We start from the raw sequence: 24,616 nt of genomic DNA, 5'->3' as shown, positions 1-24,616 counted from the left end.
ACTTGCTGAAGTCAAAGAGGAGCTTCTCAAAGATGAGGATGGGCCCTGTGCTGCTGAGGATGATGAGAGGCTGTCCCGAGAAGAGGCAGAACAAGGAGCCGGCCATAGCAGTGCCCAGGAAGCTCTCCATCACTCCCTGGGGGCATGAGGAGTATGAGGCTTAGTGGAAGCAGGAGAAGGGGCATCTTGGCATAGGCTAGAACCCAGCCAAGGGCCCAGGCCACAGTGCTCATCCTTTATTCCGGGCCCTCTCCTCCCCAAATTCTGCCTCCTATCTCCTATTCCACACCCTCCTCCCAATCACCAGTATCACTCTCTATTTATATTTGGACTAAGGTCCCATGTAACTTCTTTTTGGCACCCCTACAACTTAGAAAACAGGGCTGCCGGTTGATGTGCTTGATCTCATGCCCACACTACTCCCAGAGGACAGCCTATTTGTCCATCCAGTCATTTATTCATTCAAAAATCTGTTAGGTGCTTTTAGAGGTCAGACGACTCATTCATTCAAAATCCATTAAGTGCCTACTGTGTACCAGGCATTTTGTTAGGTACTGGGGACCCATCAGTGAATGAGATAATGCATCTTCAGTCTAATGGGAAATACAAACAAGTAACCACCAGACAATTTCCATACAGCAGTTTTTCAACCTTTGTATTATTGACATTTTAGGCTAGACAATTCTTTGTTGTAGAGGGATGTCCTGTGCATTACAGGATGTTTAGCAGCATGCCTGGTCTCCACCCATCAGATGCCAGTAGCACTCTGTTACCCAGTTATGACAACCAAAACTGTCTCTATGTCTCCTGGGGAACCAAATCATTCCTTGTTGAGAATCACTGCCTTGGAGTGTGATAAGCTGGGATAAGTTCAAGGCGCCATAGGAGAACATAATAGGTTTAAGAGAGTGGTCAGAAAGGCTTCCCAGGAGGTATATATATAGAAGCTGAGACCTCCCCAAAATGAGCAAGGAATTGACCAGGAGACCAGGAGACCAGGTAAGCAGAGTGACAAAAAAAGATGGTTCCAGGAATAGCAACTCTTGTTCACAAAGGCTGGAGCTGAAAGGGAGCATGCCTTTGAATAATGGAAAGATGATGAAGATTGATGGAAAACATAATGGGTAAGGAAGACAGGAATCTGAGAAAAGGATCTTTGGAGATGAGTCTTGAGAAGCAAGTAGAGTCATGTCATGAAGACAATGTGGGGAAGCTGGGATTTAGAAGTCAAGGATGATGCATGGATAGCTGGATAAACCATGGTGTCACTTGCTATGTTGGGATAGCAGCAGGTCTAGGGTTGCAAGACAATGGATGCAATGTTGACTCTCTGAGTTGAGGGATCCCATATGAACATGCCCAGGCGATATTTGGATATTGGACCTGCAGTTCAGGAGAGTGGTATGGTCTGAAGATAAGTATTCATCTCAATTTATCTGGAGTAATAAGTCTTCACCTTGGCATCTAAGCTTTCCAATGGTTCTACCCTGAAGGCCCCATGGGAGAAGACCTTTGACTGGGATATGGGCTGGTGTCTCTGGTGACTGATGTTTTTCCAAGGGAGGCCTGTATTGTCATGGTAACAGATTACCATCTTTCTAAAGATGTCTTAATTCTAGGCAAAGAATTTAAGATTGATTTTAAAAATGTGCAAAGAAGTCTCTAATTAATAACTTAATTAATTCTGATTGCTCATTCACACATCAGTGGGGAAAGTATCAAATAACAAAGAGGATCATTCCCCTTAAAAGTCTGAGCACTGCATAATGTATAGAATTGTTGAATCACTATGTTATACCTGGACACTAATATAGCATTGTATGTCACCTATACTTCAATAATAAAAATTGACAAAAAATAGAGTGCAATTAACACAACTTTATAAATGTTAAAAAAGTTTGATCTATTTATGTCATCCTTACATTTGGACTTTAGTAACACAATTTAACTTTAGATCTTTTAATACTGTAGACTCACTATTTTTTTGGAAGGGTAAAAGATCACTAAAAGTGATGTTCTGAGCCCCATGGTGGGTGAAACTCAAGCCCTGGTTTTGGGATTATGGTATGAAACTCCTTACCACTGCCTGGTGGCAGAAGATTTTATGGAGGTTTGCACAGATGTCCCCAATTAGCAATAGTTGTGCCTCTGATAAACACCATTGGCTATGATACTGCCACTGCGCAAACTTAGCACTCACAGCCCCAGCTCACACACACCTGATAATTGTCAGTGGCATCCCCCAGAAGCCCACCAAAGGTGATTGCGTTGGTGATACAGCCGAGGTAGATGAACAGGATGGCAGAGATGGACTGAATGTGAAAACCGTCATAGAAGTCACTCGGGAACCAGGGCAGCTTCCTCTTGATATCCAGACGCAGGCCACCGAAGAACCTGCTCAAGACAGGCCCAGGGGCTGCTTTCTCACTACAAACACCAGTGAAGGGGTAGGGCTATTTATAGGAGCCTGCAGAATTTGGGGCAAGAAAAGGACCTTGACTAGAGGTGGAAGGGGACAGGGGTCTTTCTACTAGCACATATAAAGGCAGAGAGGATTTTTGCAGGACTGAAAGTCTGTGGTTAGCATCATCCTGACTGGAAAGGTGGTCAGAAACAGCCTGGATGGGCAAGGGAAGGCCTGATGGGAACATGTCCTAGAGTAGACCTAACATCGTATGGGGAAAGGAGATTGTGGGGTGCACAGAAATCCTGCCGTCCTCTTCAGTGATGTCCCTGATCATCTTCAGGGCATCTGCCTGTGCTTGGTAAACAGAGATGTGTCCAACTTTAGGAGAGAGAGAAAGACAGCCCAGATTCATCAAGGGCAGGTTCTCAGTCTTAGAACTGGTTTCTTTATTCTCTGGAACAATCAAGTAGGAATTTTAGGTTTAGGGACTGTGCTATTGGATATAGTATTCCCCACAGCTCCTAATGCAATGCTTGGCATGGAGCAGGGTTTCTCAGCCTTGGAACTATTGACATGTCAGGCTGCGTAATCCTTTGTCATGGGGCTGTACTGGGCCTTGTAGCATGCTGAGCAGCAACTCTGGCCTCTGTCCACTAGATGCCAGCAGCAACCCCCCTCTAGTTGTGGCAAACAAAAATGTCTCTGGACATTGCCAAATGTCTCCTGGGGGAAGATGGGGGTACAGGCAAAATTATCCCCAATTTGGAAGCACTGACTGACATAGAGCCAAAGACCTATAAAACATGACTCCATTCTCAAAGTCATAATTTACATATAGCTTTGCAGGGCCATGTCCTTTCCTAAATTCAGAGCAACCCAAATTATTCTAAGAGACAGCAAGGAAACCCAAGCCAGGAAATCTCAATCTCTCTCTCTCTTTTAAAGAAAGAAAAAAGAGAAAAATTTCAAATGGTGCTGTTATGGATTAAATAGTGTCATCCCAAAAGACATATTGATGTCCTAAGGGACATAGGGTCTTTGCAGATATAATCAGGTTCAGAGGAGGTCATGGCAGTGGGCCCTAATCCAATATGACTAGTGTCCTCAGGAGAAAAGTGCATTGGAAGACACATGCAGGGAGAACACCACATGAGGACAGACACATAGATCAGAGCCCTGCAGCTGAAGCCAAGGACGTCAAGGACACCGAGGACTGCTGGCCACCACCAGAATCTGGGGAGAGGGAAGGGAGGATGCCACCCAGAGTCTCAGAGGGAGCTGGCCCTGCCCACACCTTGATTTGGATCTTCTACCCTCCAGGACTGTGAGAGAAAACTTCTATTGTTTAAGCCACCTAGAACAGGACATTTTGTTATGGCAACCCTAGAAGACTCACACAGGAACAGAGTATCTAGAGGAAAGTGTGTGTTCCTGCACTCCCGTGCTGGACCTCACTTCCCTTCTCCTGCCACAATAGTTGCCTCTTTTGCCAGATCCAGAGGGGTTTGAGGGGATGGGCAGGAAAAGAGTGCAGTGTCCGGACCCCATGGCCGAGAGTGGGAGCTGCAAGGCAGAGGTGGGAAAGGTTCGCACAGGTGGGTGAGAAGGAGACAAGCCTAAAGGTTGTCTGGCATTCCCGTCAGGCCTGGGGTGGGCACCTTCCGGTCCAGATAAGTTCTTCCCCGATTTCGTGCATGGCTGGCATCTCTCCTTCATCCCCGCTGCTCCCTCCGCCAGCCCCGCCACCACTGCCGCCGCCACCGGCGCTGCCTCCTGCAGCTGCTCCGCTGCCTCCCCCTGCAGAGCCGTTCATCTGTCTGAGCTCCATCAGCGAAAACACGGATTTCCTGTAAGGAGCCAGGGGGCAGGGGACAGTGGGGCTCCCAATCCTGGGATGAACTTAGCTCCTCTAGAACAGTCCTGAGAATGCCTCTTACCTCTCTAACAAAAATCATGAAATAAAATAGAGACAAATGCAGAAAATGGCCTCACAGTACCCCTGCACAGGTCACCCAGATTTTACAGATGTTCACAATGCAGCATGTTGCTTGCTAATTTTTTTTTTTTGAGAAATAAAATGACACCAGGTCCAAGGATATACTATATCCTCCAAAATATAGTATAGCCCCATCCACGCTGACCAGAAAAGTCATGGACAGACTTGGACAGACAGTCATGGAGCTCCCTTTGAACCACTTCCCTCCTCACCACCCCTCCATCCACAAACATACCTCTTATCAGCAGAGGGCACTTTCTTGGGAGGCTCAATCCGGATATTTGGGTCCCATTCTCCAGGGGGAAGGACAATGACCTCATCCAGAAACTCATCAATTCCTGCTATCAGATCTTCCCGATTCCTGGCTTTATAGGCCACATCACTGAAGAGCTGGCAAGGAAAGAGTAAGGGGATGTCTTGCTTCTCCTCCACCTCCTGGGAGCACATCACATATAGCTTTGGAGAAAATCCCTTTGAACCTTTGCTCCTGCCAGCTCACTCTGTCTTTAGGTGAGGACAGAGCCCAGCAGGTGAAATTACACACAGTGGGGAGCAGCAGGTCTTGGGGGAAGACCTGGAGGCCAGGTCTCCCTGTCCTCACTGAAGGACTTTGGCGGAGTTACTTAACTGTTCTGCTTTCAGTTTGGCAGGGAACAAGTTTATTAGAAAACCTGTACAGAACCCAGTCCTAGCAGCTCAGCTATTTTAGATCTGATTATAACTTCCTCGCCCCTCATCCTTGGAGGGTCAGACTGCATCATTCCAGGCTGTCTCCAGGACGTTCTTTCTGATGTACAGATCTTCCCTGTGTTTGAAGTCTTCTAGGCTCCCCACCACTCCTGGGACAGAGAGAGCTCTCAGCTATGCCAATCGGCTCTGTTGTCTCTGGGTCACCTCCTGCTCTTGAGGATCTTACAATGAGCCTAAGTCGAACCACTTTTACCCAGCTTCTCTATCTCTAAGCTTTGGTTCCTATTCTCTTTGTCTGGAATGCCTGCCTCTTAGGCTTGTGCAGGATCTACCCAATTCCTGCTCATCCTTAGCTTACAGCCCTCTCTTATGTGAAGCCTCTCCTGGCTGCCCGGACTGTTAGCATATGGTTCACTTTTAGAATTACAGGTCTGTCTCTCCCTCTTGATCAGCGCTCCTAAAGGGCAGTGACTGAACTGATTCTCATAATCTTCAGTTCCCTGCATAAGCCTGGCACACAGTAGGTGCTCAAATGTGCCTGTTGGATAAGTGAGGGAATGAAAGCACAGTGCTTGATGCAGGAGCCGTGGCATTCAGGAGTACACGCTTTTCGTTGCTACTTACATCATCTACCATGAGGGTTGCAATGGCACGGCCAATTTCATTGTAGGATTTTGCTCTCCCAGAAGGTCCAAGCAGTATGAACAGAAATCTGCAAAGAAGATAAAGGAGGAAGAAGAAATTGAGAAGGAAAAATAGAAGCAGGTAAAGACAGGGATTCTCTGGCCCTGGACATTATTCTTTCTTAACTCATGAATTGACCATACACTTGTCCCTTCCCTCCTTTGAATCTCATAGTTGCTCTGGAAGGACGTCTCTTCTTCACCCCCACCCGCTCCCCCTGGAGTATCCTCACCATTGTCTTATGGCCCAAGCCCAGTCAACGGTATCTGTCTCAGCTCCTTCTTTTAAATGATTATTTTAAATAAGCTCTAAACCCCACCCCTTAGTCAAAAGATTTCCCTCCCCAACAATTCCCTAAGTTTCCTTCTGTTTTAGGGGTGTCTCCAACAGCTCTTTATGCCAACTGCATGGACAGCTGGCTTCCTTCAACCGGGTGTAGGGGCAGATTTCAGTGGTCCTCACCTGGTGGGGACAGGCACCTCGGTCACTCCTCCCAACATGGCCGACTGGATGAGACGCACGAAGGCGATGAATGGCTGGTCAAGGAAGTCCACCTCACCGACAAGCACATTGGAGGCTTCTGAGTCCTTGGGGATCTTCTTCATAAACTTGTTTTTCCGCTGGCAGGGAGGGGGAAACAAGATGCCCATGGATATTCTCATCAGTGGTTTCAGCATTCAGTATCCCCAACCCCCTTTAGATTGCTGTGAAGACCTGACTTTAAAAAATTCTCCAAGTATTTCTCAGAAGACTGAAATAACCAAACACTTTCCTCTATTCTGTAGATGAGGAGACTCAAAATCCGTCAACCCCAGGACCAAGCCAGCCTTAGGAGATAGGAAGGAACAGGCAGTGACTTAACCCCTAAGACATTCCTTGATGAGTAGAAACTTTGCTCAAATGAAGTATGAGCTGAGGGATCATACAACAAAGCCAAGGCTTGCCAGACATCAGGCCTCATCCCCCAACCCCCTGAGGCCCAAGCAGGTGGGAGTCGGCTCTTCCACACCAAGCACCCAACCCTCCCTCTCTGCCTTCACCTTGAGTGGCTGTGGAAAGGATGAGGCCCATTCTGGTGACCAGGGCAGACATGTTTGTCTTCCCTTGCCATCAGCTTCCTGGCTGACAGGAGCCCTTGGGCCCCATCTCCAAGTCCGTGGGAGACTTCCATGTCCACAGGTCATCCCGAGGGGAAGTCCTATGAAACTCATGGCTTCTCAGACTTTCCAACTATAGACTATCAGGATGCTAGGGGCTAGTGTCTGTTCAAGGCAGAAAGGTCAAATAGGCAGAGCGAGTGGGGTCCAATAGGAGAGGTACCAGAAACAGGCCCTCATCCCAAACTTATTCTCACTCTCTACATGTATGACTTCATTCCTAAGGTTAAGACACAGACTCCTCCTGAGTCCTACTGTACAATGAAAATGCCCCAGGGACAGTCATGTACAAGTTTTTCTTAGTCTTTAACATCATAGGGTGCATTGCTTTTTCGGATTGCTTCCCCTCAGCAGCAAGGGGATGAGCAAGGGACAGAGATAAATTTGTACAGAGAGGAAGGGGAGGAAGGCTTTTGTGGGGGCAGGGCTGGTGGAAGTCCATGATGGCCAACAAAGGAAGAAAGGCCAGAGGGGGAGGCAAGTCCTAAAGAGATCTTGTGGACACCACAGTTTTGCCACCCTTTCCTCCTTGGCCAGAGTCTTTCCTTTTTCTCATAGATTCCTTGTGTCTTTTCCTGGCCCTAGGCAGGGGAATGGCTCACAGCTGTTCCCTGATGCATTCATGGGGGGTGGGGTACACACTGGGCTGGGTGGACTACCAGCGCAAGAAAAAGCACGTGAGTGACAGCTGCACCCTTATAATCTTTTAAATTCAAACCAACCAACCAATAAATAAAACTCTTCACAGCCACCCATGCAACAGTCCCAAGGACAAATAAGCATGGCCAGGAGTTAAATGGGAACCAGAGTCCCAAAGGCTCAAAAAGTCCTTCTGTAGCAGATGAGTTAGCTGATTCATAAGCAGGTTCTTCAGGATGAAGGACTGGGTGTGCCAGGAGAGCTGTTGTCCCACTTCCAGCATCATGCCCCTGAGCATCTGGCAGGGAGGGGATCCACAGGACAGGAGGAGGAGGGGTAATAGGAGTGCCCTGAAGAACAAGGCTTTGAAAACAACAATGCTTTGGAGAAGCATAATCCAGAAGAGAAGAAGGACCTGGGTCCTCTCTTGCAGATTGTGACATGTTTGGTAAGGAGCCTGCCCTGGTGGCATCCCAGATATGAGCCACGGGGGCATTCTGGTCCTCCTGGCTTGGCCACAATCTGAACCTAGATTTGTCCAATCAGGGACCTGTTGACCCCTCTTCCTGAACCCCATGGGGACTCTGGTCCACCTCTGCTGAGTCTCTGCACACAGTGAATCCACGTTCTGCTTACTGGGAACCCACTGGCCTACCTAGGGTGGGTGTGGAGTTTTAAAGAAAGATGCACCTATGGCATACCCACTGACTGACAAGCCATTGTGCCCACAACAAGCCATACTCCTGCAGGAACTGAGAAGCAGCACCACTCTGTCAGGAGAGCTGGACGCTGGGCTCCAACCCCTAAATCAAGGCAGCACTGCCCGGTGAAAGTGACAGCTAGTATTCTCATTGCTATTTAGATGTTTATTAAAATTGTCCCTCAAAGACATTTACTAGGCAATGCTTTCTTAGCATGGCTTTACCATCAATGTGTATGACTATAGTAAAGTGAGTTTCTTCTCTAAATAATATTCTAGAATATTCCTTCCTAAGGCACTCCCAAAGTAAGGGCTCTAATATCAGACTGCCTGGGTCAAATCATAGTTCTGTTGCTTTTAGTCACATGGACTGGGGCACATTATTTAACTGCGTTAAACCTCAGTGTCCTCACCAGCTGAATGGAGATGTTAAGAAAAAAGCTCAGGTCATTGTAGTGCATGCAGTATTTGGATCTTAAATGTTGGTTGATGCTGTTCTTACTATTTTAGCCACCAAAGGGCCCTTGGAACTCTGACGGGAGGGACTGTTTTTGTTTTGCTTTCCACCAAACTTGGGGGTGCTTTGAAAGCCTGGAGATCCCCCAAGCGCCTGAGGGGTCCTTACCAAATTTCAGGTTTCCTTCATCACCTTTATTCCTCCTCCTGGGGGCTCAGGCATGGGGACCATGAGACTGCTGCCCTCAAGATGTGTGGGGATTGTGGGTGAAGGGGTCCCCCACTGGGGTTCCCAGGAGGACATAGTATGGGGTACCTGGGCTGGGGGCCTTAGACTTGGACTCAACCTGTTGTAGAATCCTGATCTTCTCAGGGGGTTTCAGGCAAGCTGGTGGGAGACGAGAAATGATGTCATCCTGCCCTGGCCTGGGAGAAGACACACTAGTAGGTAGTCTAGTGGATCTCCTCAGGGAGGCCCCACTGTTCTTTTCTGCCAGCCCAAATCCCCACTCCATCTTTAAAGGTGCTTGAGGGTCAAGGAGGAGGTGAGACTCTATGTGCTGGTCTTCTCCATCCAACAAATCCCAAGCTCAGGGATGGCTGGCACCTCATCTGATCATGCTTCTCTGTCCCCCACTCCTCCCAGAGCCTGGCACAGAGGTAGCACATGGAGCTTGGTCAGTACCTGGCCAATGGGCTGGGCAGTCACCAAGGCAGCCCAGAGCCCCCACCCGGGTCCTTCCTGGGGACTCTGACTCCTTCCTAGGAGTGGAGTTCTGCCCCTCGGGGCTCCCTGCCCCTGCAACCAAAGGCATGTTCCTGCCCTGCGCCTTCACAGCAGCCCAGTGCAGGGCCTTTACTACCTGGTCTGTGTTTGGGGTGCGAGAAATGTCACTCATGCTTCTGCTCTGGGCGTGACCTAGGAAAGAAGGAAAAGAAGGTCCATCAGGGGAAGTCAGACTCTTGCAGGTCCTTTTCCCTTGGTCCCTACACATGCTTCTCCCAGCTTCATAACCAAAGCAAGACTGGAGCTAGCCTCTGCTCCCATTTCTTCTTTCTTCCCTTCTACTGAAGGTTCTCCTTTTCCCTTCTCACTCCTCAGCCTGCTGCTCTCTGCCCAACCTCCTTGGGCAGAGATGGAGATGTCTGCTCTGCGCCAGGCCCTGGAGGAGTGGGGGACACAGACACATTATCAGGTGAGGTGCCAGATGTCACTGAGTCTTGGACTTATTAGAGAGAGAAGACCAGTTTCCCCTTTGTCCTCCACAACCCATGTGAGTGTTTCAAGATGGTCAGGGATCTGGCTGGAAGAGGGAAGGAAGATGGGGCTCTCCATGGGGGGAAGAGTGATAGCAAGTGATTTGAACTGCCCTGCCCGATGGTCCTCCCAACTCGGCGAGGCAGGAGAAAGTCAGCTCTCATTCCCCAGCAGCAGTCACATCCAATAAGCACTCTCAGCCCTCTTATTTCTTGGCTTTCTGTGGCCTGTGGCACCTCCTGGTTTCCAGAACTCTGCCTTCCCTTGGCTCCCTTACTCTTATTTACATCCAGAATCCTCTCCTGCTGGGCTCAGGGCCTTGCTTTGCCTGCATTCCCTGCAGAGGCTTCATCCTCTCCAACCTTGTTCAATGGGATCCAGCTCCATTGCTTCAGGCCCATACTGGGCTGAGGCCCAGATGGAGTCTCCACTCCACATCTATCTCCTGAGCCCTGGAATCCACTGTGCAGCCCCACCTTCAACTCAACACACCAGGAAATAGAACTCACTGACTTCCAACAAACCACTCCGATGCCATACCTTCTTTGGTTCTGCACCCCTGCCTCCCATCCACCAGCTGAATTCCAGCCTCGTCGCCTCCACATCCTTGCCTCTCGGCTCCCTTCCCACCTCCCCTTGTCCTCACATCCCACCTTGGCCCTTTCCTCTCTGGTCCTGCTCTGACAACAGTCTCTTACTTCCAGTCTTGTCCCCTTCTAGTTTATTCTTTCTCAAGTAAGAATCTGATTATGGTGTGCTTCTGCTTAGGTCTCCATTACCTTCCAGATAGAGGTAGGGAGGATCCTCTGGCAGGGCACATGGGTCCCCTTCAGTTTGACCCCCTGGCCCTCAGGCTCTGTCCTCCTGGTGAGGTGGACAACTCCCTTCACAGTGCCTTCTTCTTTTGTTTGCAACCTTCTCCCCTCCCTCACCCCCACCCTACCACATGTGCCTGAAAAAACCCTATTGATTCTCCAAGACTCAGGCATGGCTCCTCTTTGAACCTTCAGGGCCCCACCCCCCACCCCCCGGGGTGGGACGGCATGCACACAGAGCCTTTTATCTGGGTCTCCTTCCCGCAAGACGGTGACTTCATACACAGTGAACAGCTGTGAAAGCCCTTGGCTGCCGGCCGCCTCCTGGTGTCCCTATGTGAAATAACCAAGCCCGGGATGACTCAGCTCACCAGCAAACAGAGGAAAGACTGTAGCTGAGGCCTCCGCCAGGGCCCACACTACCCTCCAAATCATTCCTCAGGCCTGGTCAGGGCACAGCTGTCATAACTTGTTCATATCTTGGCATTTTAGTAAAAGTATCTAAAGGAACATACTCATGCCATTTTCTTTCCATTTTGCAAGTTCTCTCTTTGCTCTGCTTCACAGCTCACCAGTCTGTTCCTCCCCACACCCCCTGATGAATTGCCCAAAGAGCCCTGTCTGTGACCATGCATCTCACAAGCCCCCTCACCCACCCCCAGGCCCAGGGGGGCTGTGACAGCCAGCATCCCCTGGTTGTGGTGCATGAGGCTGTCATCCAGTGGTGGTGGTGTTCTCGGACTGTCCCAAGGGAAAGTACTTCACCTGTTTCTAATCCAGTTTTGAGGAAGACTTCTTACCAAAAATAGGGCCGACGATCAGTTTTGGTGGAAGCAGAGGTACAGACCAAGATCAAAATGCCTAGTACATAGGACTGGATCCTGGTTATGCCAGCACTTGACTTAGAGTTGCATTTTTCAGAGTAATTACCTAGAAACTTAGGGTAGTAGGTTAGGCCCCCAGGACAGCCCGAGTTTGGGGTGAAGGCTAGATCTCTCCTGATGCCTGTCCTGAGAATTTTACACAGGTCCTGGCCTTGATCTCCTTCACCTGTGAGAGCCTATGGTCTCTGTCATGCTGTCATGCAGCAGCCGAGAACACACTTACACAGCCGGCCATAACTGGCATTTTGTCGCATCCTCAGGTCCTCAGTGGAGTGGTGGAGGCTGGGGCCAGCAGCTGGGCTGCGGGCCGGGCTGCGATCTGGGGGGAGAAACGGAAAGGATTTGGCTTCAGCAGCCTTACTGTCAGCATGGTTTACATTCATGGACCTTCCACCTAAACAAAGCTGGGTTGTGAGGCATGTCTCCTCCCCTTTCAGGAAGAAAGTGTATTTTTACAACTTTACAAGTTGTTTTGTGTTTTGCTCTGGAAGTAAATTAAGAGCCTGAACAAGATTACAGAGAAAATATCTGTACTCTTGAGTGTACAGAGTGAGACAGATACACAATCATTAAATCGGCAGCAAGGGTTGTAGACTGCCTGGGTTCATCCGTGACTCCACCACTTACTGGCTGTGTGACATTAGTCAAGTAACTTAACCTCTTGGTGCCTCAGGCTCCTCATGTGTGAAATGGAGATGACAAGAAAGGTACCTAGAACACACTAAGTGCTGACCATGCACCTGCTATTATTATCATATGCTAAACACTTTCCATTTGAAAACAATTTGTCTAAAGAGATTTCTTAATGATTTTATTTAGCAATCTTATCAACTGTGTTCTGATCACTGCATTTATCTGGCAGGTTCAGCAAGGCTACAGGCTGGGCATCTCTACTCTACAATATTAGGGGTGGAGGACTGCAGGTTTGAGATGTGTGTGTAGAACAATCCATTCTCCCTAATGGCTCCAGGCTCTGGCAATCAGAGTGACACAGCTGCCAGATTTGTAAGCACACCTGAGAGGAACCCAGAACCTTCTACCACCTTGATGTGTTTCATTTTCTGCCAAGTTTCATGGGTTCTTCTTGGGGGTTTAGTGGAAGACTTTCAAGCTCTTTCCACACACATATGCCATCGCTACCAGCATTTTGCAATCCTGACTGCATATGAGAATCTCTTGGGGAGCTTTCTAAACTCCTAGGCCATACCCTAGACCAACCAAATCCAACTCTCAGGGTGAGGCCAAGGCACAGGGACACGTTTCATACCCCCAGGTGATTGCCATGTGCAGCATAGGCTGAGAACCAGCTTTCTTCTAGGAATGGTTCTGTTCTTGGTGGGGACAACATTGGGGTATAGCTGGGGTCTCTGCAGACCTGCCAGAGAAGGGGGCAGAGAGACCCCCCAGAACTTCAGAATTTCTCCAGGATCAAGAGGTCCAGGAAGCCTCCAAGTTGCCAAGGCTCTCCAGCCACCAAGGTGGGCTCACCTGACCCAGGGATCTGGCACCAGCCCCCACATGCCCATCGCCCACCAGTACATGGCCCAACTCACTGGTGGTGGAGGAGACGGATTTTCCAATGTCAACCAAGGAGCGGTGGATGGGCTTCTTGGTTTGGTGACGGTGTTTTCTCAGGAGGACATAGCTGACCCTCTCCCGGAGCTCAGGCCGCAGAAGGCCGTCCTCAATTTGCTTCTCGATGACATCATCTAAGTGGGGAACAGACACGCCTCATCCATGTGGGACAGAATGACCAGGCATGTGGGGTCTTCAGTTTCATCTGTTCTAAGTGGGATTAAAAGTGACTAAAGGAGATAGGAGATGTGGAAATAGTTCCGGTTTTGCTACAAACTGTGGAAACATGGGCAGGTCACACAGCTCTGGGTATGTGCATGCATGTGTGTGTGTGTGTGTGTGTGTGTGTGTGTGTGTGTGTGCATACAATTCTATGCTCTATCAACGCTATTGTGGAAAGTCAGTGAAGTACCCTAAGAAGCACAAGAGTTCTGTGATCAATAGTTTTAGTCCTAGCATCAATTCCTTCTAGAAAAGTATTTGGGGCAAAATACCTGTGGCAGATTTGAATATGGTAAAACAAAATTCACAAAGTTTTAGGGACAGTAAGGTAAGCTTCACTGTTCCACTTAATAAGAGTTAATTTCCTAAAGATGAGTGATGATCCATTTACTCTGGTAACAAACAGGTTGCCATGGCAATAGGAATCTCTGACAACACTAGGAAGCTCCTCTGATTTGCTTCATTGCTGGGTGGCACTTCAGAGGATGGTCTTTTCCTGGTCAGAGCTCCACTGGGAACTGACGCCTGGGGCCACTGTAATGCTATCTTGGGAGCATCAGACCTAGAGCCTGGTGTCTGCAGATCAGGTGGGCGTCACACAGGTCTGAGGCAGGCATGAGGCTGCCATGGCTTTAGGGGACCCCGGTGGTCCCTGCCTCACCTATGATCTGTGGTAAGGAGCCACCATCCAAATCCAGCAGCACCGTTCCCGTCTGCAAGCATGTCCGCAGCTCGAAGAGGCTGTGCAGAGACAGTGTGGACACATGGGGCTTGCTCCAGCGTTCGCCTCCTTCCTCTACCTTTTCTTCAAACTTTATCCACCTGGAAGGGGTCAGGATAGGGTTCAGGATGGCCAGTGCCCTCAGGAGGAGCCCCCATTGGATTTCCTCAGGGCAAGGAGTGTTGGCCTGGAAGTCATGCGCATGCATGTTGTTGGGAAGGCAGAGGATCTTGGGAACCCCCTCATTCTACCCCCCCCACTTCTCCTGATGCTGTTGTGCTCAAGGCAATGTGACATCCAGAGGATGACCATAAATGGGCATGAGGGATCTTTTTGAGGGTGGCAGAAATGTTCCAAAACTGGACTTGGTGATGGTTGTGCAACTCTGTACATTTACTAAAAATCATTTACTTGAACATTTAAAATGAAAGAAGTTGACCATAACTTAAAATAATAAAGCTGTTAAATAAAAAGTATCACTTGGAACCTGGTTACCCAGGGTTGGTCACACATGTGTCCAGTGTCTGCCTTACGGGGGTGTAGTTTGCCAGTAGCAAAGAAAGCATTCCTGACAAAAAAGTATTTCCCCACAGCTTCTGCTGAAGGGCCTGGAGATTCTACACGTCAACCCTGGGTTTTGGTTCTCAAAGTTCATATTAAAAATCCATGTCATCTGGGGAAGGAAAGAAATTAAACCAAGGATATGTAGGAATTTGTTCTTTCTAGAAGACAGAATCAGAGGCTGGGTGGAGCTGAGAGGGAAGGCGTGGAACAGCCCAGCAGAGGGCAGCACCAGAAAGCCTAGACAGTGCAGTCAGCAGGCTCTGCTTTGCATGATGTCAACCCCAAGTTAGTGGGTAGCTTCAAGCTAGTCCAATCAAAATCCCAAAAGAGTATTTTTGGACCATGACTAATTCTGAAGTTTTCTGAAAAGTCAATGTCTGAAAATGGTTGGGGAAAGTCTAAAAAAGAAGGATGGGGACTGCCATGCTTTTAGCAGATACAGAAATTGGCCTAAAAGCTGGAGTAATTAACAGTGTGATTCCCATCAAGATATAGACAAAGAGATCAATGAACAATGGTCCAGAAGCAGACCAGGCCGCCATGGGAATTTGGGTTTTGATAGAGGAGGTTTTTAAAAGATGACTAATTTAAAAATAAGAATAAAAAAACTTACCTGTCTCTTATTTCTCACCAAGCACAATATTAAATTCAACATAGATTAAAATCTAAACATAAAGTTAAATCTATGATGAAATATTATTAGCTAATAAAAAGAGAAGAAACTCTGACACATGCTACAACATGGATGAGCCTCGAAGACTTTACACTATGTGAGATAAGCCAGGCACAGAGGATGAACACTGTGATTCCACTTATGTGGAGACCCAGAGTAGTTAAATTCATAGAGACAGGAAGTAGAATGGCAGCTACCAGGGGATGAGAGGTGCAGAGAGTGGGAGTTACTGTTTGATGGGTAGAGTTTCAGTTTTGCAAGATGAGAAAAGTTCTGGAGACGGATGGTGGTGTTGGTTACTCCATTACCCTAGGTGAATATACCTAAGTCCACAGAACTGTACACTTAACAATGGTTGAAATGGTAAAATTCATGTTATGTATATTTTACCATAATTAAAATAAATAAATAAAAATACATAAACAACAATACAAATATACTAGAAGAGAGTATAGGAGAATCTTCTTATATTCTTGGTTGTATAGAAAGAATTGCTAAACAAGATATAAAACCACTAGGGTAAAAAATGGGCAGATTTTGTTACATAAAAGTAAACAAAACTAAAACTTCTGTATTATAAAATAAGACAAAGTTCCAAAAAATGCAACATAGTGGGGAAAATATTTATAACATACAGGGCATCAAAAAACTGGTGTTCATAATATAACACAACTCCTTCACATCAAAGAAAAACTCACATTACCCAATTGAATAGTGAACAATTCTGGAAAGAAATGAAGATGGCCAAAATATTTTCAACTTTACTAGGAATCAAGGACATTTATTTATTTATTTATTTATTTATTTATTTATTTATTTATTTTAAATTTTTATTTATTTATGATAGTCACACAGAGAGAGAGAGAGGCAGAGACATAGGCAGAGGGAGAAGCAGGCTCCATGCACCGGGAGCCCGATGTGGGATTCGATCCCAGGTCTCCAGGATCGCGCCCTGGGCCAAAGGCAGGCGCCAAACCGCTGCGCCACCCAGGGTTCCCTTTTTTTTTTTTTTTAATTTTTATTTATTTAGGAATCAAGGACATTTAAATTACTGCAAATGGAATGGCATTCTTCACTTCTCACATTGGCAAAAATGAAAAAGACTGGTGACTTCCTGTGTTGGTGAAAACACGGGGTTGTGGGTGTTGTCTTACTGGATGTGTGTACATAGTGTAAGTTTGCATGTATACCCTGGGTGTATGTATATAGCATAGCAGCACGGTCTTGGTATGGGGAATTGCGCAGCTGCTTTCAATATGTAGTGTGCACATCTTTTGATTCAGTGGTTCTATTTCCAGGAAATTATCGCAGAAATATCCTTACACATTTGCACACCATAATATGTATACAAGGATTCATTCACCTGTTCATTATGGTGAAGAACTGGAAACTGCCAGTTTGTGGTAGGGGCATGGTCATATCTGTTCCCTACACTCCTGCTGCAGAATACGCCTCAGAGGTAAAAAGTGTGACGGTGAACTATGCATACTGACATGATAGACAATACCATCCTATTTTATTAAAAAAAAAAAAAGAAACAAACAAACACACACAGATCTGTGTGTAAGGCCACATGTATCTAAAAGTTCCTGGCAGAAGCTTTGGAAGGCTACCCATCAAATGGTTAACAATGAGTCTGGGAGAGGAGAGGATTTGCTGGTGGGGGAGGGGTTAAGAGACTCTTAGTCAGTTTGGATTAATTGGTATAGTAACAGGGAGGCCTGTGGAGCTAGACAACCGGGTTGTGAGTCCCAGCTCCCTCATTAGCTGTGGAACTTGTCATTTTTTTTCTTCAGGAATAATAATAGTGTGTAGCAATTAGAGCAGAGCCCAGCATATAATGCACATACTGTGTCAGTAACTAATGTAAAATAACATTGCTGTTGTAATTTTAGAAACAATAAAAAATAAAGTAGAGGCATTCAAAGATCTTGCAACCAGGGGACACCATGGTTGATATTTCAAGGACTATCATTATTGTTTTATTTACTTATTTTTGAGAGAGAAAGAGCATGCACTTGAGGGGGAGGGGAGGGGTAAAGGGGTAAAAGGAGCGGGGGGGGGGGGGGAGACAGAGAGAGAATCTTAAGCAGGCTCCATTCCCAGAGCAGAGCCCAACGTGGAGCTCGATCCTACCACCCTGAGATCATAACCTGAGCTGAAATCAAGAGTCTGACACTTAACCAATTGAGGCACCCAAGCACCCCTCCATGTCTATCATGGTTATGAAAGCACATGTGTACATGTACACACAGAGTTTTACATTAAAGATACCATAAGAAAAAAAATACCATAAGGACCTAATATCTGTTGGACATTATTTCACGTCCACAAATGTCTATAAATATTTATATCATCTTAAAGGTTTTTTAAAAAAGATTTTATTCATTTATTAATGAAAAGCACAGAGAGCAAGGAAGGCAGAGACATAGGGAGAAGGAGAAGCAGGCTCCCTGCAGGGAGCCCGATGTGGGACTCAATTCCAGGACCCCAGGATCATGCCCTGAGCCAAAGGCAGATGCTCAACCACTGAGCCACCCATGTGCCCCCATCTTAAAGGCTCTTTAGTATTATTTTATTATATGAATGGACCACAGTTGATATGAATTTAGGTTATTTCTTGATGACATTTAGGTTATTTCTAATTAATCTTTATTACAAACACGGCTGGCTTGAATATCCTTGGCTCTGCTCAATAATTTCCTTAGTGACATTTAGGTTATTTCTAATTAATCTTTATTACAAACAAGGCTGGCTTGAATATCCTTGGTCCTGCTCAATAATTTCCTTAGGATAAACTCTCAGAAGTGGAATTGCTGTGTCTGCATATTTTTAAGTGTGTGATATACATCCCCAAACTGTTCTCCAGAAAGCTTCTGCCAATTTACATCTCTGTCAATGTACAGGAAACCTCACATTACCCTGAAGTCTCTCAAATCCTGATATTATCTTTTTTCACTTCTGTTCCTTTGGTAATTGAAAATTTACATCACATTTGCATTCTTTGAATTACAAATGAGGTTGGACATTTTTTCCTTTATCAGATTTCCTCTTTACACAATTGTGTGAGAACTTTGCATTACGAATGTTTGACATCCTGACTTACTACATTTATTTGAGATCAGTTAACCAGGTGCCTGGCAGGGCCTTGGGGGCTCAAATGGACATAAGGTGGAAGGTTTAGAACTTCACTATGGAAACTGGAGTGGATGCCACACATACACTTGCCTCATATTTACCAAAGTGCAGCTTTTTTAAATGGGAAAATCTGTTTTGGGGGAACATCAGCTAAATTCTGGTAGATCCAAGTCTGTATGAAGTCAGTACAAAGGTTTCCTAAAAGTTGTATTAATATAAGGGTTTGTTGGGGATCCCTGGGTGGCTCAGCGGTTTAGTGCCTGCCTTTGGCCCAGGGCGTGATCCTGGAGTCCCGGGATCGAGTCCCATGTCAGGCTTCCTGTATGGAGCCTGCTTCTCCCTCTGCGATTGTCTCTGCCTCTCTCTCTCTCTCTCTCTCTCTCTCTCTCTCTCTCTCTCTGTCTATCATGAATAAATAAATAAAATCTTTAAAATATATATATAAGGGTTTGTAAGGAAGAGATCAAAGGATCAGTCCAAATGTTCTGACTGAGAAGATGCTTACCTTCTCCTTGAGAGTCTTTCTCCCATGCAAGCAATCACATTGTTTTTTTTTTTTAATATGCAAGATAAATTATACTGTCACCTTGCCACTGAAGACCCTTTGCTAGTCCACGGTCTTGCCCTATCCACCCAAAGGTGTGACATATCCCAGTACATGGGGCCACTTGGGTTGCCTGTTTTCTATACTGTCTCATAAACATCCTGGGTGAACATTCTCAGGCATTTCTCTGCCATGACATCCATTCTTCAGTTTTCTGCCTATACTAATGCAACTCTACCTGGAAGGAGTAGGTGAAACTTTGAGGTTTCACTTTGAAACATCCTCTATTAACTCCAGGTGGCACAGACAATAGGTTCTCTCTGCCTCCCAGAATTTCTGCTATTTATACTGTGTTAGGTCTCATAAAACATTAGTTATATATACAAACAGACAAAGACATCAACCTACCTGAACATAGTCTGCAGAAAAGCAAAGTTACCTATTTTCAGGTTCAGGACAACATCAGATCTAGTCTCCTACTACCAACATCCCTTGAGAACTTGATTTCAAAAAAATTCCAGGATGCTCAACAACTTTACTAGAAACACCTCTCCAGGTCCTCCTTGCAACTATTTTGGGAATCTAGATGTTGAAACAGCTAGCCTGTGCCCTGAAACTTAATTTTATATATATTTTTTAAATTTATTCATGATAGTCACACAGAGAGAGAGAGAGAGAAGCAGAGATACAGGCAGAGGGAGAAGCAGGCTCCATGCACCGGGAGCCCGATGTGGGATTCGATCCCAGGTCTCCAGGATCGCGCCCTGGGCCAAAGGCAGGCGCCAAACCGCTGCGCCACCCAGGGATCCCTAATTTTATATTTTTAATGGTAACTACTAGACTTTGAGCTCACTTTTACCTTGAGTGGAACATGGAAACACAGAGGACCCAAGATTTGCAGTGATGGTTTTCAATTTTGGCTGCCTATTAGAATTGCCTTGCCTGGGGAGATTTTGTAAAATAGGTATCAGATGCCTAGATGGTCACTCCTTCAGAAGGGTGGCCTGGCCATGGAAACTCCCAGTTTATATAACAGTGCCGTGAGGACTGAGGAGCCCTTACTCTGGAATCATATAGAACTGTGTCACTTAGGGAAGTTGGACTTGTCTGGGGTCCCAATGCAGACAAGTAGCTCTGTGCACATGGGTCCCACCCTCCTTATACAAGAGGAAACATGTTCTCTTTCCCTTAGAATGGCTTTGAGAACACCAGCTGAAAGGCAGAACTGTATCTCCAGAGTCTCCTTCCTAGCATGGCCATTTCTAAATTTTGTTTCCCTAATTTTTATAACTGGAGTACATACTCTATCAGTGCGTCTTAAATTTTAATGTACATACAAATCACACAGAGATACTGTTAAAATACAGATTCTGATTCAGATTTGGGGTATGATCTCAGATTCTGCATTTCTAATAAGTTCCCAGGCACGCCTACACTGCTGGTCTTCGGATTACTTTTAAGGGTTGTGGATCTATATAGTAAAATGCCCTTTTTCCTGTTTTCCAGATATGACCCCTTCATTTTCCACTGCCCATCAAGAGGGTCACTTCCTCTCAAACCTCTCCCAGTCTTCCTATTTCTCCAATAGTAAACACTGAGGACAGGGTTCTCAAACTTACACACACATCAGTATCACTGGTTTAGGCTTAGGAAAATATGGATTACTGGGCCTCAATCCTAAAGTTTCTGATGTCATAGGTGTCGGGTAGAGGGGAGACTGCACCAAGGATTTGGACATTTCTAACAAGTTCCCAGGTGATGCTGATGCTGTGATCTAGGGACCACACTTTAAGAACCACTATCCTAGGATAATGATTCTTAAACCTGGTTGCACAGAAAAATACCTCAGATGCTTTTAAAATCTTGATGTAGTGGGTGAAGTCTTGCTTTGAAGAAATGACTGGGGTTTAACCACTTTTCAGAATGAATAAAGGAATGAATAAAGGAACAAAGGCTTTAAAAAGCCTCTGACCAGAACCTTGCTTAAAAATTCTCAGAAGCCTGATAAAATGGTTAATGTGTAATCCCAAGCAACTCATTACAAAATGACCTTTATACCATGATTGGCTTCAGAAAGTAGGGAATTAGAGTTGGGGAAGCAGGTCAAGTGGAAAGAAAATCTCTGGCTGGAAAAGAACTTGCAGGGATTTTGTCCAGGCGGGGGGCAGGCACCAGGTACCCTTCTTCTGGCTGGGGTGGAGCTGGACAGAACCTTCAAGAGTCACATGTCACAGAAAGCAGTTCCCTGTCATGCAAAGGGAATCTGAAACCAAGGCCTTTTCTGTGACTTGTAACTTGGCCACAGATACAACTGCTGCACAGTTGCACAGAAGCTGCACAGAAGCTGCTGTGGAGTTAATACCAACAGTAGTAGAAAGTGTCACAGATCATACTACCAGGTACCGCTGAGGCTTTCCAACACTTAAACCCAGGTTGTGAGAAGAAGAGGGGGTTCTCCTTTTAGGCCCTGAAAAAAGCTGAAAACTAGGAGACCTGAATTGTAGCTCTATCCTCAGATAGAGATTTAAATTATAACCCCGCTTGCCCTACCCTGGCTAGCATATCAGTGGTTCTTGACCTCATATGCATTCATGGCATCTGGGAGCTTGTTACAAATTCCAACACTGAGGGCTAAACCCCAGGCTAATGACACCAGAATCTCAGGGGCCTGAGAAGTAGACATCAGTACTTTTAAAAAGAAGACACAGGTCTTTAAGGGGACACTGAGCAGGCCATGTGGGCAGTCAGCTAAGAGTAAAATCTGGAGAATATAGATAAACATTTTGATTGGAGTGAAGGTCATTTCTTTCTGTGCTTATTTTGCATATCATTATTATTAAATTGTGTCCTGGTTAATTTGTTTGTAAAAACTGCCCTTAGAGGGCAGCCCGGGTGGCTCAGCGGTTTAGTGCTGCCTTCAGCCCAGGGCCTGATCCTGGACACCTGGGATCGAGTCCTATGTCAGGCTCCCTGCATGGAGCTTGCTTCTCCCTCTTCCTGTGTCTCTGCCTCTCTCTCTCTCTATCTCAAAAAAAATATATATATATATATATCTTAAAAAATATATTTAAAAAATTCCCCTTAGAATATCCTAAATTTAAAGATTAAAAAAATATAGGGGCATCTGGCTGGTTCAGTCAGAAGAGCACATGACTCTTGATCTTGGGGTTGTGAGTTCAAGCCCTATGTGGAGTACAAAGATTTCTTACACTAAAAATAAAGATAAAAAATATGTATAGAATGCAACCTTTAATATTAAGGTTATGTTGCCTCTAAACATTTGTTGTAAGACTTCTATTTGTGTGAGTTTATTGCTTAGATGAAGTTATGCTGACTCACATAAAAGTTGAGAAGTACACACTTACACTGTGATGATTCTCCATCTCCATGGCCTCAGACTTTATTCTGTAACTCTCCCATCCCTATCCCATTACCCATTGTCCAAAGACTTGACTTCCATGTATCAGTTACAAAGCATCAAGACATGGTGTTTTTTGCTTACTGCTAGGGCCAGCTGGTAATAAATTTTGAGACTTTAAAGATTCTTTTCTTAAAAGTAACATGAATATGAGTTTCCTCCCATTATCCAGCAAAGCTGTTTAACTTAATTTGAGTCATATCAATGCCCTGAAATTTTCAGCAGAAACCAAAGTCCAGTGTTCATTCTCTTATGGGCCATTGAAGAATTTTCCTGGAGATGTCTAAGAGATATCATTAGATATTCCCTAGTTCAGTTTTTGAAAGAGGCACCAAGAGATGATAAAAGGGGAACTCCAAAGCTAATTCTTTCCTATTCCTACAACTTATTTGGCAAATTTTTACTACATAATGATAAACACATGCATTAAAATATGTATGTGAAGTAATACAAAAAGTTATTTCTACAACTGATTAAAATTATACATATGGTATGTATGTTCACAAACCAAACTTGCCAGTGAATTTGAAAGATTATAAAGTATAAAAGACTGAGTGGGAAGGCATGAATCAAGGGTCATCATGTATATGTGGAAGTTTAGAAGGTATCAGTAAGACAAAAGCATCACAAGTCTCTTGTGGTATCCACCTCAGAACAGACTCAGAAATTTGTCTTTTTATAGTCCCAGAGATGACTAGGTCCAAGGATACTGACTAATGTCAATCAAATTCACAAGGACTGATGTATAAACCTAAATTTACAATGAGATTTACAACAGTTACAGAGTTAGATACTGTCATCTTGCAATCTTTGCTTTCTCTCCTTACAGGCAGATGCACCAGGAAAGCCAGACTATTATTAGAAAGATATAGAATCATGATTGAGGTTTAAGTGACTCAAATATTTAATAGGATAAAATGTCTGGAATCTTCTATCTCTGCAAATGAAATTTACCTGGGACCAGACACGTGGACACCTCTGTCCTAGACTGTTCTGGAACAAACCCCATGTGCTTTCATGGCTGACTAACTCCCTGTGATTGAAAGTCTCTCCTTTTGCTAGCATAGGAGTCTCCTCTCAGGGCCTTTAGTTATGCAGTGCAATTCGGGTATTACTGGAGAATAACTTCTCAAAAAAGTGCACTCAGCAGTGAGCTGGCAGGGAGGAGGCCGAGGTGTGTCATTCCAGGAGCTGTGGTCAATGGAATAGGTGTGGGCACTCTGCCCCCAAGCTCATGCATTCGGTGAAGGGTATTTCCTGTTGCATATCATGTCTTCATTCATGGGTAAGGGGGAGCCCACAGCTAAGTGAGTACCATCAGACACAGCTACTGGCAAATTCCTAACTGGTTCCTTCAGGAAAAGGTTTCAATCAAATCTCTCTGAAGGCCACTTTTCTGTGTGTCCAGGAGGCTTTTGTAATTATTTCCAAAGGACTGTCATTTATAGACTTGTCATTCTCCCTCAGAGTCTGCTAACACCTGCTCCGTACTGCCTCTCAGGAAAGGCCCTCTTCTCTACCTGGATGCTCTCTCTCCCACCTCTGCTGTTCAGGCCCTAGTTCAAAGGTCATTTAAGTCATCCCTGCAAAGCCTCCCCAGGGACCCATCTTGAAGATATTGCTCCTTCCTCTGACTCCCATTCCATCCTGTGTCATTTATCACATGGCACTCAATATAACAACAGTGGCTAAATCATACTGAGCACATATTATGTGCCAAGTGTTATATTAAGTATTTTACATTATCTCACTGAATCCTCAAATCAGCCCCTTGAGGAAGATCTGTTACTATTACTGTCCAGGTTAGGAGGCCAGAGACTCAGAGGAAGGAACCTGCTCAAGGTCATGCAGCTTATAAGAGTAAGCCTTTGGACTCTAGAGCTCTGTCCTCATCACTCCACAATATATCCCTGGGTTTTAGTTATCCACGTATATGAAAACACACCTGCCTTTTACACTAGATCAGGGGTCAAAAACCCCATCCCATGGGTTAAAAGTGCCTCACAGCTTGCTTTTGTATGGCCAGCTAGCTAAGAATGGTGTTTACATTTTTAAAAAGTAGTGAGAAAGGAGGA

The 24,616-nt window shown here is 45.6% G+C and overlaps 1 protein-coding gene across 5 annotated transcripts in view; it reads right to left on the bottom strand.

Annotated features, from left to right (window-relative positions):
- SLC4A5 (solute carrier family 4 member 5) overlaps window positions 1-24,616 on the bottom strand; it is a 113,409-nt gene that overhangs the window by 32,155 nt on the left and 56,638 nt on the right. For all 5 annotated transcript variants that reach the window (XR_008662716.1, XR_008662718.1, XR_008662719.1 and 2 more), the window contains 10 exons: window positions 14,145-14,305; window positions 13,240-13,395; window positions 11,910-12,005; window positions 9,593-9,648; window positions 6,240-6,397; window positions 5,718-5,805; window positions 4,639-4,793; window positions 4,066-4,254; window positions 2,220-2,394; window positions 3-136 (listed from right to left, as the gene is read on the bottom strand). Coding sequence is in view for 1 of the 5 variants with exons in the window: in XM_055312378.1 (XP_055168353.1) it covers window positions 3-136; window positions 2,220-2,394; window positions 4,066-4,254; window positions 4,639-4,793; window positions 5,718-5,805; window positions 6,240-6,397; window positions 9,593-9,648; window positions 11,910-12,005; window positions 13,240-13,395; window positions 14,145-14,305 (1,368 nt within the window). In the remaining 4 variants the exon portion in view is untranslated. The remainder of the gene's footprint in view (window positions 1-2; window positions 137-2,219; window positions 2,395-4,065; window positions 4,255-4,638; window positions 4,794-5,717; window positions 5,806-6,239; window positions 6,398-9,592; window positions 9,649-11,909; window positions 12,006-13,239; window positions 13,396-14,144; window positions 14,306-24,616) is intronic.

The sequence above is a fragment of the Nyctereutes procyonoides genome, unplaced genomic scaffold, assembly GCF_905146905.1.
Source record: "Nyctereutes procyonoides isolate TBG_1078 unplaced genomic scaffold, NYPRO_anot_genome, whole genome shotgun sequence".
Classification (NCBI taxonomy): domain Eukaryota; kingdom Metazoa; phylum Chordata; class Mammalia; order Carnivora; family Canidae; genus Nyctereutes; species Nyctereutes procyonoides.
This window is presented reverse-complemented; position numbering and strand designations above follow the sequence as displayed.